This window comes from Halyomorpha halys, unplaced genomic scaffold (assembly GCF_000696795.3).
Source record: "Halyomorpha halys isolate HHAL.00 unplaced genomic scaffold, Hhal_1.1 Scaffold571.1, whole genome shotgun sequence".
NCBI lineage: Eukaryota > Metazoa > Arthropoda > Insecta > Hemiptera > Pentatomidae > Halyomorpha > Halyomorpha halys.
In genome coordinates this window covers 201,626-221,570 of record NW_027113281.1, presented here as the reverse complement: position 1 = coordinate 221,570, position 19,945 = coordinate 201,626, and the positions used below count along the sequence as shown (strand labels likewise).

Genomic DNA, 19,945 nt, shown 5'->3' with positions numbered 1-19,945 from the left:
TATATATATAGTTTAAACTTGGACCTTCGGTAGCCCCGCTGCAAGAAGCATTACCACAGCGTTCGGGGAAGGTAATTATAACGAGCAGACCATTTACTGGTGGTTTGGAATATTTTTGGCTGGTGACTCAGATTTGTATAACCGTCCCAAGAAAACCTCCAAGAGCAATTGACGACCCAATTCTTGATTACTTAATTGAAAACTATGTTTAATTACTAGTCAAAATTGATGAGTCTGCCAAGCATAGGTACTGGAAATAAAAAATGGCGGCTTTTCTAAAACGTTAAAAATAATTATTTTTTCATTCGGAACTCTATATCTTTAAAACTACCAACAACAATAGAAAATCGAAAAGTGCATCATTTAAAGTATAGTAAATTTGCTCAACTGTAAGCCCTAATTTATTTATTTACGTTCAATAGTCCTCGAGTTATAACTTTTTAAAGCAATATTTCATAAAAATGTTGTACAGAACGTACTGAAAGATCAGTAGTTAAGTTTAATGGAGTATAAAGTAGTTTATCACGTTTATCTTTTTAGGTGTAGTAGTTTTCATGATATTTACTAAAATAAATTGATTTATAGTTGTTCGGACAAATTTTCATTTGCCAAATTTATATTCATATGTAAATATTATAAAAACTACTACCCCTACGAAGATAAGGATCATAAACTACTTTATAGTAAGTTAAATTTCTTTTATTATGAGTGTTGGCAGACATATATGCGTCTTATGGGTCTAGACATGGATTTTTCAAATATCCAACATTTTATACGATCAACTAGAAATTAAAATTTAGTATCTCGTCAAATTATGATATTAAACTACTACTCCTACAAAGATAAAAATTAGTAACTATTTCATAGTAAATTTAACTAGCTTTAATTTGAGTGCAGACAGACATCTGTACGTCCCATGGTTTCTGAAATAAAGATTTTCATAAATCAAACTTATTATCTGAATAACTGTAAATCAATTTATTTTAGTAAATATCATGAAAACTACTATTCCTACGAAGATAAAGGTCATAAACTACATTATAGTACATTAAACTAGCTTTCTTTGATTGCTAATAGACATCTGTACGTAACATTATTCCTGAGATATAGATTTCTCAAAATAAATTAACTAACTACTGATATTTCAGTACAATTTTATGAAATGTTGCTTTTTAAAAGGCTATGCCTCGAGAACTATTGGACATAAATAGCTCGATTAGGGCTAATAATTTAGCAAATTTACTCTTCATAAAATAACGTTCTTTTAGAATTTGTAGTGTTATTGGTAGTTATGAAGATAGTGCTTCGAATGAAAAATTAATGTTTTGAAATAGCCGCCATTTTCCCCCAACCTATACTTGGCAGACTCATCAGTTTTGATTAGTAATCATACCTAGTTTTCATTAAGTAAAGATCATTGATTAAGTAAAAAATGTACATCTATGGATATCTCATGAACGTAATGACCGGCAGCAGTTGAAGTGTTGTATGACATGCGTTTCACAGCGTACTTGGCAAAAAAAAAAGGAATAGGTTAGTCACATGTGCTGAAAAATGGATTGTATATGACACAGGCATCAGTAAGGATAGTGTTTAATTATCGACGAAAGTCAGGACACATTCCAAAACCAAATTTGCTAAAAATAAAGAATATCTTGAATAATATTTCTTGCCGCGCTTTGTTCCCAGCTTGTTTTTGAAATCGGGTGAACAACTTTAGAGAATATTTTTCAAAATTACTCTTTTTATTGAAAAAAGTCACCTTTTGTAATAAAAGCTTTTACAGAACATTTCTATCATGAGTTGCGATGAATAAAAAATAGTAAAAAAAAACCGTGCCCGTGTAGGCCTCGGCGCTTCGCGCCGAGGCGACATATTTCCGTGACAACGTATACTCTATGCTAATATTACATAAATATAAATTAAAATCAATCCAATGTTATATATTTGAAATAATAAACCAGTTCACATATTGAATTCAGATATTTATTTTTGCTTGGTTATACATTAATTAATTTTTATACATATGATATAATATCCATATGTTAAACGAAGTCAATTTCCGTTACGGGACACTTTTTCTAACATGGCATCCCGCAAAATGATTTATAAGACGTTGTCACGTCAAAAGAATTAATGATTGGTAAACTATTAAAAGTGACAATACTGAATCTAATAGAATAAATACAACAATTGTATTTTTCAGTAATCCGAGATTCAAATATTAATTTTAATTATTTAAATTTTGTCATTTTAAATGAAAATTCAAATTCATATAAAATTAAAATTCATTGATCAATGTTCATGAAATTCAGAAAAATATAACAAGATATCAATTAAAGAGGATCTATACGCATGCATTTTAAATATATAGTTAATAGAAATTGCATTATTTATTTCGTCGACATACTTTTGGTCTCGTTTTTATTTTTAATGCATTTCAGGCTAAAAAATTAATTAATTTAATTAAAAAGGCTAAAAAATATTATATTTTTCAGGATATTAAATGTAAGTAAATTATTGAAAAGTATGATGAACTTGATAAATTCGCCCAAGAAATCGTATTTTTATATTCCGAGGAAATTGATTTTGGAATTTACATGAAATAAATCTTGCATACACAAAATTGTGTGTTTCGTTATATTGTCTTGCACCATATGGAATCTCAGCTTTAGATCTGATTAGTTAGTTTTTTTTTGTTTTTTTTTATACAGAATGAGGTTCTATTTACCTCGGTGTTTATTATACATTATAAAATCTTAAATATATGTTTGTTACTATCACAACTACAACATAAATGAAATTTAAAAATATCACATCATTAATTTTTTTTACTGTTTACACAGTACCATTATCCATATAAGATGTCTTGAAATGGTTATAACAATAAATTTAAAACATGTTTTATTTAAATCGACGAAACTGGATCATGCCTCCACGCTACCTAAATTCGGCAATGACGTAGAAGCCAAACTGAAGGAATGCAAGAGGAATATTTTTATCCAATGTTTTCCATTGCATAATTGAACAAATTTAATAAAAAAAATATAGTTAATAAATAATGGAGTATACATTTCAAATATAGTTAAAAAGTACTTTTTCTCTACATTAATTTAACATTATAAGGAGCGTGTTAAAATAAAATCTAGATCGAAATTACATTTACCTATTCTGAAGTAACTAGATACAATAAAAAAATAATTCTATTTTACAGGAATATTTTTATATAATTTTTTAAATCGCATAATTAAATAAATTGAATAAAAATTATATTTATTAACTAATAGAGTATACATTTGAAATATTTTAGTATGCACTTTATCTACATTATTTTAACCTTTAAGGATTGTACTAAAATAAATCTATACCTAAAAATAAAATAACATCTACCAAAGCTAAGTAATTAGACGTAAACAAAAAATAATTATATTCTATAATATAATTATTTATTTATTTACGTCTAAAGTTTCCATTAAATATGTATTGAAAAGTGTATTAAATAATACCAATATATTTAATGGTATAAAAGGTGTATTAAAATACCGTACATCTGAGTTAGGAAGATTGGTTTTAATGGTGAACGATTTCCAATACGTTTCTAATCCGTGACGCGATTGAGAAAGAAGCACCGAGATCTTCTGGAGTCCTGCTTTTTCCTTCACAAGCTCGTTTTTGGGTTCTCTGGATGAATATTATGAATAGGTTTTAATATGTTTAAGGTGTTCTATTCTTTTTTTGATTTATAAGTTTTTTGTTCTTTTTTCCCTATTTATTATTTTTTATTCTATATCTCCGTAAACATGGTGTGAATGTTTACTCTGATCTCTATAACCATTCTTTGGAATATATGATGTGTGTAATATTACACGATAAAGAGGAATTAGCAGAATAATTTTCCAAGACTTCTGAAAAACAGTTAGATCATTTATTTCTCCTACTAATGGTTCCTAAAGAAGTTATTTGTATGACTGGAAAGGAACATTACTGCTAGATTTGGAGTACGTATAAATCACACAATAAACATTGTACATTATACATCAATCCTCTACATATAAAATAATTAATTATTAAATACATATTTCGTTCATTTTGTGATTATTATTATTACTATTGTGAATAGCATGAAAAATGATAATAATAGACAATTTTAAATGATTTATCACGAATATAAGTTTTTTTATGATCGAAGAATCAGGTTTACCCCATACAATGTAAATACAAATACAATGTTTCTTTACAAAAAATTTCCAGTAATTTTCCAAAACGTCTGTAAAGAACATTAGTTCATTTCTTTCTGTTATAATTAGTTCCTAAAGAAGCCATTCTCGTGTCTTACGTTACATTTTTTGTTTATCCACATGATTTATTTTGTTGCATCGCATGATCATTTTGCACCTTTTAATTTAGAACATGTATCAGGATGTATCAAGTCTGAATATATAGATTTTAAAAATTTTCCTTTATTATTGAAGTATTTCTAACGATCAATGGACGTTCGATTGTCGTACTCTGTCTTGATTAATCTAAATTTATTTGGTGTACATAAAATTTAAAGTATTAGAAATATATTTTTAGTTTCTTGCAAGCTGTATGATGTGAACCAACCTCACTGGGGAAATTGGTGTGGAAGGCTCTTGCACTTGGCTGCGGTGGTCACTATGAGCGATGCACCGCTGACGAGAAGAACCCCTTACTGTTTCTAGGTCGCCCGCATTCCTTCTGCAGGACTTGGCCGCCACTTTCTCGCAGGAGGAACCAACGCAGTCCTTGAGGAAGGTTATAGATCTCTTGCTAGATTCGTCAATAGTCTCGGTATACAGGTGACGCCATTGACATTTCCCTTCCTTTCTCTGATTACCTTAAATAGAAGAATAAGGTACCATTATGTGCGGTGTTTCTAAGCTGTAATTCTTGGACTTTAAGGTCATTATTGGTAACTTAATATGGGGTATTGAAAGAGGTTGAGGGGAGAAAATCGATGGCTTAGTCCAAAGGTCTCCAAAATATGGGAAGGATGACCTTTTGTTATGTTATGATCTCCTCTTGTGACATTGTGACATGTCGTACATCGACCATTCTACTCGCTATAATTATCTGTTTGAAAAGTCAAATAAGTAAGGCTACCACGGAGGGAGAGAGTGGCGGGTTTCTCGCCGTTTTTCAATTTCTGTTGCTTTTTAATATTGTTGGATAAAACTGTTTTTAGTCTCCTCTTTCCATTTTTATTTTTGTTTTTTTCGTAACCTCCTACATTATTATATTCCTTTAATACATACATACATCATTTTCGTGTAATGTATGTATAAATTAAACGAATACAGTAATAAAGGAGATTACGAAAAAAAGCACTAATAAGATTGACGAATCATTTTCAATATTTAGAATGCACAACAATTTGGAAGTAAACTCATATTTTTTTTAGTTTAAACGAACCTTAAAGATAAAAAAAAACGAAATAAAATTTATAAAACAGATCCTGAACAAACTAAAGTTAATGGCTTAGTTGGGAAAACGTAATAAAATTTAATGACAATAATAAAGCTAACATTAAACACAGCAAAAAAAAAAAAAATAGGTTGAGTATAAATTTTTCCTCTCCCTAACCTCTACAACTTTTAGAATATTAATTCGGTTTAAGCTGAGTAATATGTATTGCTTTTGGTTTATCTTTTGAGGCTTTGTTAATTTTTAAACTTTCTTCAGTACAACTTGCTCTAGAATTGCTTATGAAATGAGTTAATTTTTCTATGGATTCTGATAACAAATCGGATTTTAAGGCTTCATAGTTTTGAATTAAAGCATAATGAAGGCGTAAATCGTGAAAAACCGAAAACAATTGCTCACACTTTGAAAATTTACGTGAAAAATGGAAAAATAAAAAACAAATAACTTATCGATCAAAACCATTTTTGGAATGGAATGGCACAATTTCCTATAGGAATCAGCCATTATAATTTGCCTTTCCTGGATGAAGTTCTAAAATAGACTGTAGAAAAATAATATTTTATTCTCTGACATCCCACCAATCCTAACGCTATCCTTACTACGTATGCTAATGGGACATGTGTACTCGCAGTTAATAATAACCCTTTGATTGCATCCCAAACTCTCCAATCCCACAACCCTCGAAGAATGGTGCCTAAGATAATGGAAGATAAGATTAAATCAAATCAAATCACTTTTGCTCTTCGTCGTAAACCTGCCGACTGCCCTACAGTATACTTTAATAATGTTGCTCTTACCCCTGTAAAACACCTTGGATTCCATCTAGACAAACTTGGGAGACCCACACAAGACTAAATAAAAAGACAAGAAACTGCACGTCGATTACTATTACAACAAGATACTTACTAGACAAACGGTCTTAACTTTCAATTCATTACCAAAAGACTGATCTACGCAACTACAAGGCCTAATCTGAACATATGGAGTCAAGCTCTGGGACTCCACAAAACCTTCAAATTCCTGTCGTATCCAATCCTTACAATCAAAAATCCTTCGTAAAATCCTCAAGGCTCCTTACTTTGTCGCAAATAATTACCATTCATGAAGACCTTAATGTTTCATATGTAACCGATCTAGCCCGAACCAGATATCATTCCTTCCATCATAAACTCCCTAACCACCCATACCCACTAGCTTCTAGCATTGCTTCCTTATCCATTCCTGACAATCCTCAGAGGCGTCTGAAAAGAATATGGCCTTGGGACCTTCTAATTTAAAAACGTTATTAGTGTGCTACCAATGGGTATATTCACCACATGCCTGTTATCAGTATACCATGATGATTTTTTGTGAAATTTATGAGATGTATGTTTATATAAATACAGTTGTGAAACCGAAGATATTAAAAAAAAAATTATTAGATATTTTATTCTTTAAGTTTTTCATTTTCTTTATCGTTTGTAAGCAACTCCTAAAAAACAGTGAACAATTATTTTAAAAGTTTTTTTATGAATATACATATACCTTTAGGATGCGTTGGTTTATAAAAAATATCTTCTCTTTTTCTTACGTTTTATAATAACCATGTATAAACAATATAAAAACTGAAAAGTTTTCCAAATAGTTTTAGTATAGTTATAATATTGGAAGAAGATAGTTGAAGTTATGAAGTAGGCTGTGGTAACCAACGTTTCGCCTCAATTCGCAGGGCTTCGTAATGGCTGATGACTAAAGGTTTAAGAGTTTTATTTTACTATTTTTTACCTTTATTGACTGCCATCTGCACTATCTTAATACAATATAGTTATAATTTATTATAAGTCTTTATTTGAAAACTATTTAAAAATTCTAAAAAAAAATAAATAAAAAATAAAATTTATTATTGTTATCCTCTGTTCGGAGATTCTATTACAAGAATTAACAGATAACAATTTAAAAGTACTCCTTTCACATTTTTTTACTTCTTAGGAATATTTCAATGTTTCAATGAGCCCGTTATTGAATAGCAAGTTGTTGAATATTTTTGCACAAATTTGTGAGCAAAACCCATTCAATTGTGTAGTTAGCGGGACTTTGGTGAATTGTTAGTGTTTGGCCTACAATCCTCTCTTGCTTGTAAACATTACAATTGCCCATTGTTTTGGCTCATCCGATTCAACTATTGTAAGAGTACAGCTAATTGTAGTAAATCATTCACATTAGTAAATATTATAATTTATCTAGTGTTTCCTTTAAATCCTGAGAGTATGTTATTATTTAATTTAGAGATATTTTATTAATTTTGGATAAATAAATTGATTACATTCTTTGATAGAATTAATTATTAGTATTAATAATAATAATAATAAAGGCCTAATGAACCCGAAGGTTCGATGCCGATATCACTAATAACTCTCTACATACATCTTTCCAGTGATCACCAATTCTACTAAATCATTTTTAATGCAATCCTCCCATCAACGTTTCGGTCTACCCCTCAGATGTTTACCCGTCGGTTCAATGTTTATTAACTTTTTACTTGCTCTACAACCTTCCACGCCCATCTTGTACGCCGCAACGCTATAACTTGAATTATGTTTCCGGGTGAAGTTCTCTAGATTCTCCCGTTAATTCATCCTTTTTCGGTTCGAATATTTTATGTAATAATTTACTTTCGAAAACCTTAAGGCGTTGTTTACCCCCTGGTTCAAGAGGCCACGTCTCGCATCCTTAAAGAACAGTAGGAAGGATAATAGTTTGGTAAATTCTAATTTTTAAGTTTTTGGATAGAAGACGCAGTTCCATCTAAGCAGTTTCGAAATTGAAAAATAACAAGTATTTCCCGACTTCAACCTCAATTTTATTTCCTCATCAATTTTGTTTTTTCTAGTTACTGTAGAACCTAAATACTAGAACCTATCTGCCTGTTCAAACGTATTACCTCCTATATCTATTTCACCGAAATTGCTCGTGTTTCTACTGCTAACCATATATTATTTTTTATCCGCATTTATTTCAATATCTAGTTCCTTAATGGAGATTATTAACGCGTTTGTATTTAGTTCTATCGTTCCCTTGTCCTCACCCAATAATACCAAATCATCAGCATACCCAAGCACCAAGAATTTATTATTAGCCATTTTAATATGCTATTAGATATGGTAATAAATGGATGAAACCAATAAAATAAATTATTTTAATTTTATTTATGGGAACAAAAAATTTAGAACATTTAAGATTTGCTGTATATAAATATATATATTTTAGGGGGAGGGTTGAGTATATGGCTTTACTTTGTCATTCATGGCTTGTTTTTATATTCATGATTTGAACTTCTGTGGATAATTCACCCTATCCCAACCACCATAGGCTTTCAATATGGGATCCCCAGTGAGATTTTACCAGACGCTCCAATAAGCGGATTTTTTTCATATCTACCTTTGCATTTCTATTAGTGGTCGATAAATTTCAAATATCAAACCGACTCTTAAGTGTAATTATTAAGAATTAATATTATTCTTGAAGTTTCCCTGCATATATAATATTAGATACCTTCGGTTTCGTTATCGTTTTGAACCAAATTTCCAGTTTCTAAGAGTGGGAAGAAGGAACGAAGGGGAGAAGGCATGATGCAACTCAACAGGCTACTTCACTTCAGATTGGAAAATTAAAAAATAGTATTTCACATTTTGCAATCACCTCCTGTTTTAAATTCCACGATTTCTTCCCATAACTTAAAAACTTTTGTTATTTCAGAGAAAAACTATTGTCACATTTCAGGTTCTGACTCAGAATCAACGTTTCACGATGGCATTATTGAAAACAAAAATAACATTTATCCTTGTCGAGTAATAGTATAAGTGTCGGTAAAGTTTTGAATCTTTTGCTAATCGTGTCTTATTTATTTAAAAAAAGGACAAAAAAACGGGCGATTTATGTTGTTTTTCCAAGATACGAATGACGCAGGTGTTTCCATCATAGAATTAAATCATGAACTACCTTTTTGTTTTCAAACCTATTGTTCTGGTTAAAATAAATCCTCTTTTCAAAACATGCTTGACATCAAACGATGGAATAATGGAAACGTGACACTGTTTACACTAGCTCCACACCGAAGGAAATTCGTTTGTCCTATACTGTTGGGCACCTTTGTGGAGGATTGTGGTATTGATGGAAGCGTTGGTATTGGTCCTATCTCGAACGCTAAGGAGATTGGCCAATGTCAATGCCAAATTATTCAATTCCAAAGACACATATGACGAAAAATTTGTCCATCCTTAGGTTTACTTAAATGATGGATTTTGGAGTTTTTATTAATCTGAGGTTTATATTGAAATTATCAATGATTCGTAGATTGAAAACTGTGGGTTGATAATTGTATTATGATTTTGTAATTCATACTTTTTATTAATACAATAATTGTTATCATATTCTTCAAAACTGCTAATTTTCATCACTAAACCCAGGATCTTTGAAGTTCACGAAATATTGTTGTTATTTGGAAAAGGAAACAGAAGGGATTATGTTTGCTGATTTTTTTTTTTCTGGACTTGTTCGCAGCCTTCAAACCTTTCATTTTTAATTACTTTGCATTATTAATATATTCTTCGTCTCGATGATTCGGACCGTCCATCTTCAGGTATTTTCTCTTTTATCATTATAGTTAGATCTTTGATTTTTTCATTCATAATTTGTTTTTTTATATCTATACCTGAAAACCATTTGTTTAATGGTCACTTTTTTTTTTTTTTTACACAATTTCTTATTGAAATTTTGTCATATATTACACTTTAAAACTAAAGAGTTTCACTGACATATTGCTATTTGAAAAGAACTTTTATTTATTTATTATTGAAGTAATAAACATGAATTAATTATAAATCTTTATATTTTAATTAACGAAAATGAAAGGTTTGGTGTGTAATGACTGACCAAAAAAAAAAAATCAGAAAACATCATTAATTGGTGCCTTCAAAAAAGAAAGTTTGTTAATGGAACGGATTATCATGCTATGATTATTTTTGTAACACTAAACAGAAATTGGTTTCACCGAAATGTTTCTTAAAATTCCAAAAATAAAATCGTAGATTTTATACATGAACGGATAATTAACTGTATGTTAATGTGGAGGGGATGATCAGGCCTGTAAAGAAAGAAAAATTATTGATAACTATTTAATTTCTGCCGACATTTCGACCTACGTTGTAGGGACCTACATCAGGGCTGTTAGGTGGGACTTTGTTGCTGTTGGCTGTTAGGCGGGACTTTGTTGCTGTTGGCTATTAGGCGGGGCTTTGTTGTTGTTGGCTGTTAGGTGGGACTTTGTTGTTGTTGGCTGTTAGGTGGGGCTTTGTTGTTGTTGGCTGTTAGGTGGGACTTTGTTGTTGTTGGCTGTTAGGTGGGACATTGTTGCTGTTGGCTGTTAGTTGAGACTTTGTTGGTTTTGGCTGCTAGATGATAGATTTAATTCAATAAAATAGAAAGGAAGTTGTACTACCTAGACTGAAATTGATTTCGAAAATAAAGAGGCTTATCTTCAGCTCCCAAATAATTGTATAACTGAATATTTTATTGATAAAATAAATAATTATAAAATGAAATTCAATTTTATTTTATTAAAATTTCAGAATCCCATTCGATTCTTCATAGCAGCTTTCTTTGAGCCTTCTATGTAGTAGTTAGTAGCTTCATAAGCGTGTAGAAGTGTAAAATTACGTCATTTTTTAAAAAAAAATTTATAATCTGTAGAAATTATTAATAAAATATCTAATCTCAGTTTACTAAAACGAATAAGGAATTACAGTACACTGTCAAATACTAAATCTTTTTTTTTTTATTTTCTCAGAAATATATTGTTTGCACTTATGTAAGGTTCTATAAGAATAAGGATAAGATAACTTATCTTCGGCAAGTGCTAATATTAATGAACGATCAAATGGGAAACAGTTTGCCATGTGTGTGGAGGTTCCATTTCTTCATCAACTCTCTCACGTTTCATATTTTATAAACAAAGTTTCGGCTGTATATACAATTAGTTTTATTGTCATGAAGTTCCTCTTCAACTCAAGGTCATAGCGGAAGATGTTCAAACTATCCTGAGCTATTCTAAACTTACAACTAGAACTATATCTCGTTCCGGTCTTACATTCTTTCTTGAGGGATTTCTCTAGGCGCCATTTTGGCTACAATGATGAGATAAAAAATGGCGTTCAAGTTCGATAGCGTTAGTGGCAACCTGATTGAAACTTAAATTTGTTTTTTTTGTTTTGTATAGATGAGTACTCGTTGGGTTTATATGCTAGCTTTTACTGAAAGCTTGCATAACATGTCAACAACTGAGCAATAACTAGGCGAGTTATTAGCTTTGCAACATAAAAATGTTTTGAAGCCGCAATTTGTCACGCCAGCCTTATCTTATCTGAAATTATTTTCTCCTCCTGTAAAACGTGAAGATTTTCTTCTAAGTATAAAATTCTAAAAAAAAAAAAAAAAACATGTGTTAAAACATTTGTTATAAAAATATATATTTATCATTTTCTCTCTCACTTGAGAAATCTTATTATGTATGCAATATGTGGAAAAGGTAAGTGTTGCGATCGTGAAGAAATTTCAATTTTTTATAAAAATACGTATTTTAAGGTCCCTTTTAAGAGATAACTTGGACCATCTATCGATTCCCTGTTTTACAGAATGAATTTTAGAAAGTCGTTGAAATCATCGTACGTACCCAGAACATTTATTCCGCTTTTTAATAAATAAATATATTGAACACGCTTATATCAGTACGGTGTGAGCTAGATTTTTATTTCACTTATATAACAAGGAAATTGAAGTATAAATTTCAGAATTATATAAGTTGGTCGAAAATGCAGAATATCAAAAAAAAAAATTCTAAATATTTTGTACATGCTTTGGGATAAAGTGCACTTTGCTTAATTATACTGTTAAATATGCTTACCTACTATCCGTCATGTGTAGTGCTTCAGGAAACATTAAATATGTTAATGTTTCTATGATTTTTTAAAAAAAAATGCATCGCTTAAGAAAACAATAATCAAATTTTTAAGAATAACTTTTTTTTTTTGTTATTTATATTTAACGCTCTAGCAAACACAAACAAGGCATGGATTTTTATGTAGTTAAAAATAGCAGAATATTTTACATAACATGCAGTAAAGAAATTTACAGCCAAAAGTCTTTAAATATCCAATAATGTAGCTAAAATATTTTGATATTCCTAACAAGGCTGTGAATGAAGAATCAAATAGCAAAAGGGATTAACAATTTTTTTTTTGTTATTTTCACTAACCAAAATATGTAAATAATTAAAACGAGTAATATACGTAACAACTAATAACATAATATGACATACTTTCGAAAGTTACAATATATTATACAATTTAAGATAAAATTAATTAAAAAAAATATTAACAAACAAGAAACCGAAAAATTCCTAAAGCTGTATATAAATAAATAGGAAACAAAATGTGAGACAATACTTAAAATATGAAATATATAGGAAGATGGTCAGGGTTGCGGTCACAAGTGAAACGAAAATAGTTTACAACTATTTTATTTTCCAACGTTTTGCCCCATTTTGCAGGGCTTCATCAGGGCTGTCCAAATGAATAAGATGAACAGGAATCATTTTGTTCAACTTATTCATTTGGACAGCCCTGATGAAGCCCTGCAAAGTGGGGCGAAACGTTGGAAAATAAAATAGTTGTAAACTATTTTCGTTTCACTTGTGACCGCAACCCTGACCATCTTCCTATATATCAATTTTTACAGTCAACTATATATACATATTTAAAATATGAAAGTTTTAATTTTAGATCTAAACATAAATCATAGAACATATAGAAAGTATAGTAATAGAAAAGTTGATTGGCCGATTTAGGTAAACAACTCCATTTAATTGATATTATAAATCGACCTGCATTGTTAAAATTACTTTATTCCTCCAAATAGGAATTGTACTGCGTTTGAATTTTAGTGGGACTTTGTCCACTTTGGGTTGAGTAATTTATTTTAATATCTAACTACTAGTAGTATTTTAATATCTAACTACTAGTACTTACTCGTTTTAATATCTAACTAAATGGTGTATCAAATGGAAATCAAGGATAAACATTGACAAATCAGTTCAAATAACTTTTACGCTCCTTCGTGTTTTATGTCCTCCTGTTTTTCTAAATGAACAAAGTTTAACCCGGACAGACACAATAAAATACCTTGGATTGACATTAGACAAACGACTTACATGGACTCCCCACATAAAAATAACAAAACAAAAGCTAAATTTCCGACTTAAATTATTATTTCTTCTTTTAAATAAACGATCAAAATTACCACTTTCAGAAAAACTAAAGATTTATACTTACCTTCTCAGACCAATTTGGACTTACGGTGCACAAATTTATGGATATGCCAAAAAAACTAACTTACTGAAACTGCAACAGTTTCAATCAAAATTACTAAGACTGATCAGTAGTGCTCCCCCCTACATCAGTAACAAGAACTTACACAAAGACTTACGAACTGCCTACGTACAAACAACCATTAAATCATTATATAAACGGTTTCACGACGCACTTCCAACACACACTAACCCTCTAATTCAAGGACTATCAACACTAGACTTAGCAGATACGAGACGACGTTTACGAAGGAGCTGGAATAGGGACCTCTTAAATTGATTTTTAAATTTCAATTTTAATGGAGAGGCATCATTGGATGACCTTAACCTTCATGCCTTCATGACTTTTTTTTTTTTCTCTCTCTCTCTCTCATTCGCTGGTTGTAAAAATACTTTTACAGTTGTGAATAAACTTAATAAAGTAAAAAAATATCTAACAACAATCCCTAATCAAGTTACATGCACTTATAAATAATTTAATTAGTAACACAAAGTTTTTCTTTGTATTACTAATTAAATGTATATGAAGTTTCGAATGTAACCTGGAATTTTGACAACACTTTTATCTTAATTTATTATTCCTATTTCTTTTAAACCGAAATAGTACAAATATGCAAATATATACGAATTTTCTTCAAATACAAAAATATGCATTGTAAAACTAATCCGGTCGTTGCTTACGAAGCTTCCTCACCATTTATTTTCGTAGCGTGAGCTAGCGGTTGTAAACTCGTACAGAGCCTTTAATTCAGCTTGGCGTTGACTAATGATTCATCTAGAGACATAATATCTAAGAAGCAGTTACGATGATAAGACGCCCCGGGGTGATGTAACTTTAAGATTGGCTGTATTAACAATTGTCATCTATTTCGAGAAGTGGCAGCGAGTGGCGGTTGCCAATGGTGCGGTCCCGCTCATCCCTCGATACTCCAAATATATTCTTCCGAGTATTGCCCTCTTTATGACTAGCGTTATTTTTATACGACGCCGCCTCTTGGCAATCGGGAAAAGCTTGTAATCATAGAAAATAGCAGCCATTATTCAATGAATTCCTATGTTGTGAGTTGTAATGCTTTAATTATCTCAATCGTTTGTTGGTTGTTAAAAAATTAGTACGGTTAATTGTTTTCATAAATAAATCTTTTTAATCGGTAAAAAAAGAAGTTTTGTACTTTGATGAAGCCCTGCAAAGTGGGACGAAACGTCGGTCACTAATAAATACTTTCCTCATCACTTCTATGGCCGCATGGAATTTCTTTTACCGACTACACTCAGTTCCTGTTCCCCACTCTAGTGAACCTAATTTATAAAGAGTGAGTGAGTTTAACCTTTATCTTACGCTTGTTGACTTTTTTCTTCTCCATGACAGATATCTGTCGTGCAATATCATGACAGTGAGAAAATATGACATTGCTTGTTTCCCGTAGATAGTGAATCTAACCTCTCTGAAAGTTTAACTTGGTCAATGAACGACAAAAATTGGTACTTAGATACAATTAATTTGACAAGATTCTTTTTTTATTATTATTATTTTATTTTATAAAATAGAATTAATACAATCTGCCATAAATTAAGAACATTAACTATTAATGTTAAATGCTTGTTCATACAATATATAAAAAATAAGAAAATAAATAAAACGTAAATTATAACAATAGTACTCACTGAATTAAAAGGAAAAAAAATTAAATTTAAAACAATAATAACAAAGAAATATAAAAATAGAAGAAAATACTATTGTGATATTTATAAATAAAAATATGAATCTATATCAAAAATATAATAAAATAAAAGTGATAATATAAAAAAAATTACGTTCAAGACAAAGAAAATTGAATGTAAGTAATAATTAAAAAAACTGCTTTTGTACCTCGGCAGGCGAAACTTCCAGCCAAGCCTTGCCACTCCCATCTGGAAGACAATGCAGACCTCCAGGAGATCCCAGCGCTTCTCCCCCAGCCGCGTTACTGTTGTTGAGGGCCAGTGGAGACGACAAGGTTCTAATAAAAAAAATTAGAAAATTTCTGTTTATCCAATAAATCAAACCACAAGCTGGTTAGCTTCCAAACAAGTTTTAATCCCATCGGTCGAACAGTTAACGAACTAATAGTATCGCGTATTTCTATCTTGTTACAATTTTTAATAGTAATTAGTAATTTTGAACCCTTGTTTCCAATAAAATGGGAAAAGGAGTTAATATCTCGTAAAACCAAAACAACGAACTGTCACACTAGGTGAATAACAAATGGGAAATATATAATTTTATAAGTTGAAATATGAAGAAGCTATAGGTTAAACAGAGATCGGCATTGACAGACCTGTCTGAAAAGTCGCTTTAAACAGCCCTGATGCAGCTCTGCAAAGTGCGACATTAAATAGTTAAAAACTATTTGTTCTTTTTTGACCGCAACTCAGAGCATCTCCTTCATATTTGAAGTTATACGGTCAACCATATATATATGTAATAATTTTATACATAAGTTATATATTAGGTTGGTGTTATGATATTATAATTAGCAAATGTGTCGGTTGAAATTGAAAATGATAGAATTTTCACTATCAAGATTATACTGCCAAAAAATAAATTTCACATTTTTGATGATTAGTAGTTGTCGCTCACACTAACACCAATACTAAGGCGCTCTCAAGTCTACCGCTGGTATACCGAGATGAAGTGGCTCTATCCAACCTCCCGAAGGCAATACCTCTTGGTGTTTTCATATTGCAAGTTCTCAAAATCAAAAAACTTACCAATATTCTTGATCTCCTCAATCTTCATTAATTTTCAACATTCATTAAGTTCATCCATCCATCCATTAAACATCAGATCCCAACCGATTGATTTATACATGCCCACCAATAGAACCGCCTTCTTTAGCAAATGCTTCGTCATACGTGCAACCTCCTTCAGGAATTCTCTTCCCATCTCCATTCACCAATCTTCATCCATTCTTTCCTTCAAACTACACCTACTCCTTCACTTATTGTATAACCAAACCTCCACATGATTGTGAACAAATAAATAGGGCTATATTGATTAAAATTAAAAACAGTAGTTAAGACAGGATCCCAATGTAATTTCATTTACTGGAAAATTTTAAATGCTTGCCAGACAAAAGTCATAATGTATGAACCATGTATTTATTCTTAGGAGACGTATGTTCCAGAATAAAATTATTTTTTCATTCCATTTTATTTCTATACCGTGGAAACTGGGCTTAAAGGGTGAATAATAATTGTTGAAATAAAAAGATTTTTATTCTATGACATTTATCCCCTAAGTTTTATCCTACAACATGGTTTTGATATTCATATAAATCAGGAGTGTTAGGATAATTACAAAATTAAAACATTATTGTGCATTATAACAATAAAAATAGCGTTTTATTCACTATTTATAAGAAACCACCAACGAAAATCTTTTATAATTATAATTTTTTTTATTTATTGATGTAATGTCATATGAATTATAAAATTTTCTAACTTGCAGCTGTCCACATCTTATAAAATTTATATATTTGAAGGTGAATGCTGGAAGGTGGACAGTAAAGAAACAGAATCACACTTGTGCATGCTTGGTATGTGAATCTAAAATATTGTCCCTACTTTATTTATATTTACTTTTTGTTATTGTTTATTTATTTTTATCATATATCACACATTGCAAACGTTTAATGATATATTTTTAATGCTAGTCGCTACACTAAGTCTGTTTTATTTTTTTTTTAGAGTAAGAATAAGTATACATTTTTATCATTCTCATAAATAGGATTTTTAGCTGTCTAATTTCGAACATATTTCAGTTATTAAAAATTATGAAAAATGTATTGCTACTTTTTAATATTGAAATATTTACATATTTATGAATTACTAATTACGTATCCTAAAGCTCTTAATTCTTTTTGAAAATTAATCTCATGACGTTTCCTGCTAACCACACCCGAAGCTTTCTTCCACAGGCTGTTATGGTTTCCCGGTTCTAATCAATTTTTCCGAGCAGAAAATCAATTACGTCCCAGCCGACCGTCGAAAATATGTCCACTATTCATCAAATGAGAGCACCACAATGGAAATCCTTTTTTTACCGTTTATTTCTTTATTGGTTCACAAAGCACGAGGCTTGAATGTAACCTAAATATACATTTTTTTTAACTACTCATAAAACATGGATTAACGATTTTGAAATAACTATGATAAACTATAGATTTTTATATATGTATATATAGTTGATCGTAAAGATTTAAATATAAGAAGATGGTCAGGGTTGCGGTCAAAAAAAGAACAAATAGTTTTAAACTATTTTAATGTCCGAAGTTTCGCCCCACTTTTCAGGGCTTCATCAGGGCTAAAAAGATACAAAAAAAAAAAGAAAACTGAGAATATTACAACAATAAGATACAATAAGGTATTTTAAATTAGGATAAATATTATGTAAAAATAAAGTGATAAGAAATTACATATAAATAAAAGGAAGGAAGACATAAAATAGTATCAGTATAAAATAAACTTGAATAAACAATGATAGGAATAAAAAAATAAGTAACAATGGCAAGAGTAAATTTTTTTTTAAATATACAATTAAAAAAGTACAGGAGATGTACATAAAACAAAAACAATACGGGGGGAAAAAAAGAAGAAGAAAGTAGACATTAAATAAACGTCTTGAAAGAATAAATATAAATAAAAATAATAATAATGATATTAAATGAGCAAAGAACAAATCAAGACAACCTACCTGTTCAAAGCGAACGGTTGAACAGAAGGCAACAATGAGGCGAAAGCGTGGAGGAGTGGGGAGGAGTTTTCTTTTTTTGTATCTTTTTAGCCCTGATGAAGCCCTGGAAAGTGGGGCGAAACGTCGGACATTAAAATAGTTTTAAACTATTTGTTCTTTTTTTGACCGCAACCCTGACCGACCATCTTCTTATATATAGATTTTTATATTCATGTATGTGAGCTTTTATTGTAAATATCAGAAATTTTTGTAGAAGTACCAAAGAGATTGCTTTTTGAAACTAAAAATACTAAATGAGGTGTAGATAGTTGACCGTATTAATGATTGGAGAGCATGGAGTATTAAAAATACTAAAGTGCGTATTCCTTCAACATCCTGCTAAGAAGTAGTATTTTTTTTTTTTAATTTTCATAATAGAAATGCAGTATCTGCATGCTAAGCAAATTGTTTATGGTCTTCATCTATGTTGAGCTGCCAGGTTTTTTTTCTCTCCCTTCCTATCGAAGATCAAACCAACATTATAGGGGCTGAGTGTGAAGAAGTTGTCCCTTTAGCTTAAAGTCGATCCTCCGTTGACAGAAGAAAAAATATTAATCAATGGTAATAAAAAACAAGAGTTTTTTATTCATATTTTATCAGATAGTTGTTTTTGCATGTACGCATTGAACTGAGTAATAATAATTACAAAATATTTTAACCTATAAATATAGAAGGAGATAATTAGACTAAATAATAAAACAATTAACGTATTAATTGTATTCTTACTAGAAAATCTATCTAAACATCTAATCCATTACAAAGACTGATCTACATGACTATAATAAGGCCTATCTGGACATACGGAGTTGAGCTTTGGGAGTCCATTAAATCTATCCAGCTATAAATGCTTACAATCCAAAATCATTCGTAAAATCCTTAATGTTCCTTCATTCCTCGCAAATAAAATCATCCATAAATACCTTAATGTTCTATATGTAACTGATCTAGCCGGAACCAGATATTATTCCTCCCTATAAATTACCTAACCACTCAAGCCCACTAGTTTCTAATCTTGCTTCCTCTTCCATACCTGACAGTCCTCCGAAGCGCCTGAAAAAAAGATGGCCTCGAGACCTTCTAATGTAGGATGTTATGATAGTTCATCTACAAGTCTGTATCACACCATTATAATGTAGCATCAAATTTACTAGATCTATTTTTATGTAAATTCAGTTGTAAATGTCAATAAGTAAATAAATATATATATACTGTAGTAAAATTGTAGCTACTATATACTTAGATATCACACCGATAAATTACATGTAATACCAGATCATTAAGTAATGAAATTCATTTTTTTTTGTCATCTAATATATATATGTATATAT

General features: G+C 30.4%; 1 protein-coding gene across 3 annotated transcripts in view; it reads left to right on the top strand.

Annotated features, from left to right (window-relative positions):
- LOC106684336 (tyrosine-protein kinase Fer) overlaps positions 1 to 19,945 on the top strand; it is a 157,784-nt gene that overhangs the window by 103,285 nt on the left and 34,554 nt on the right. For 2 of the 3 annotated variants that reach the window (XM_024360868.2, XM_014426354.2), the window contains exon 2: positions 17,368 to 17,421. The exons of the other annotated variant lie outside the window; for it this stretch is intronic. In XM_024360868.2, coding sequence (XP_024216636.1) covers positions 17,368 to 17,421 — 54 coding nt within the window. The remainder of the gene's footprint in view (positions 1 to 17,367; positions 17,422 to 19,945) is intronic. 3 annotated transcript variants of the gene reach the window in all.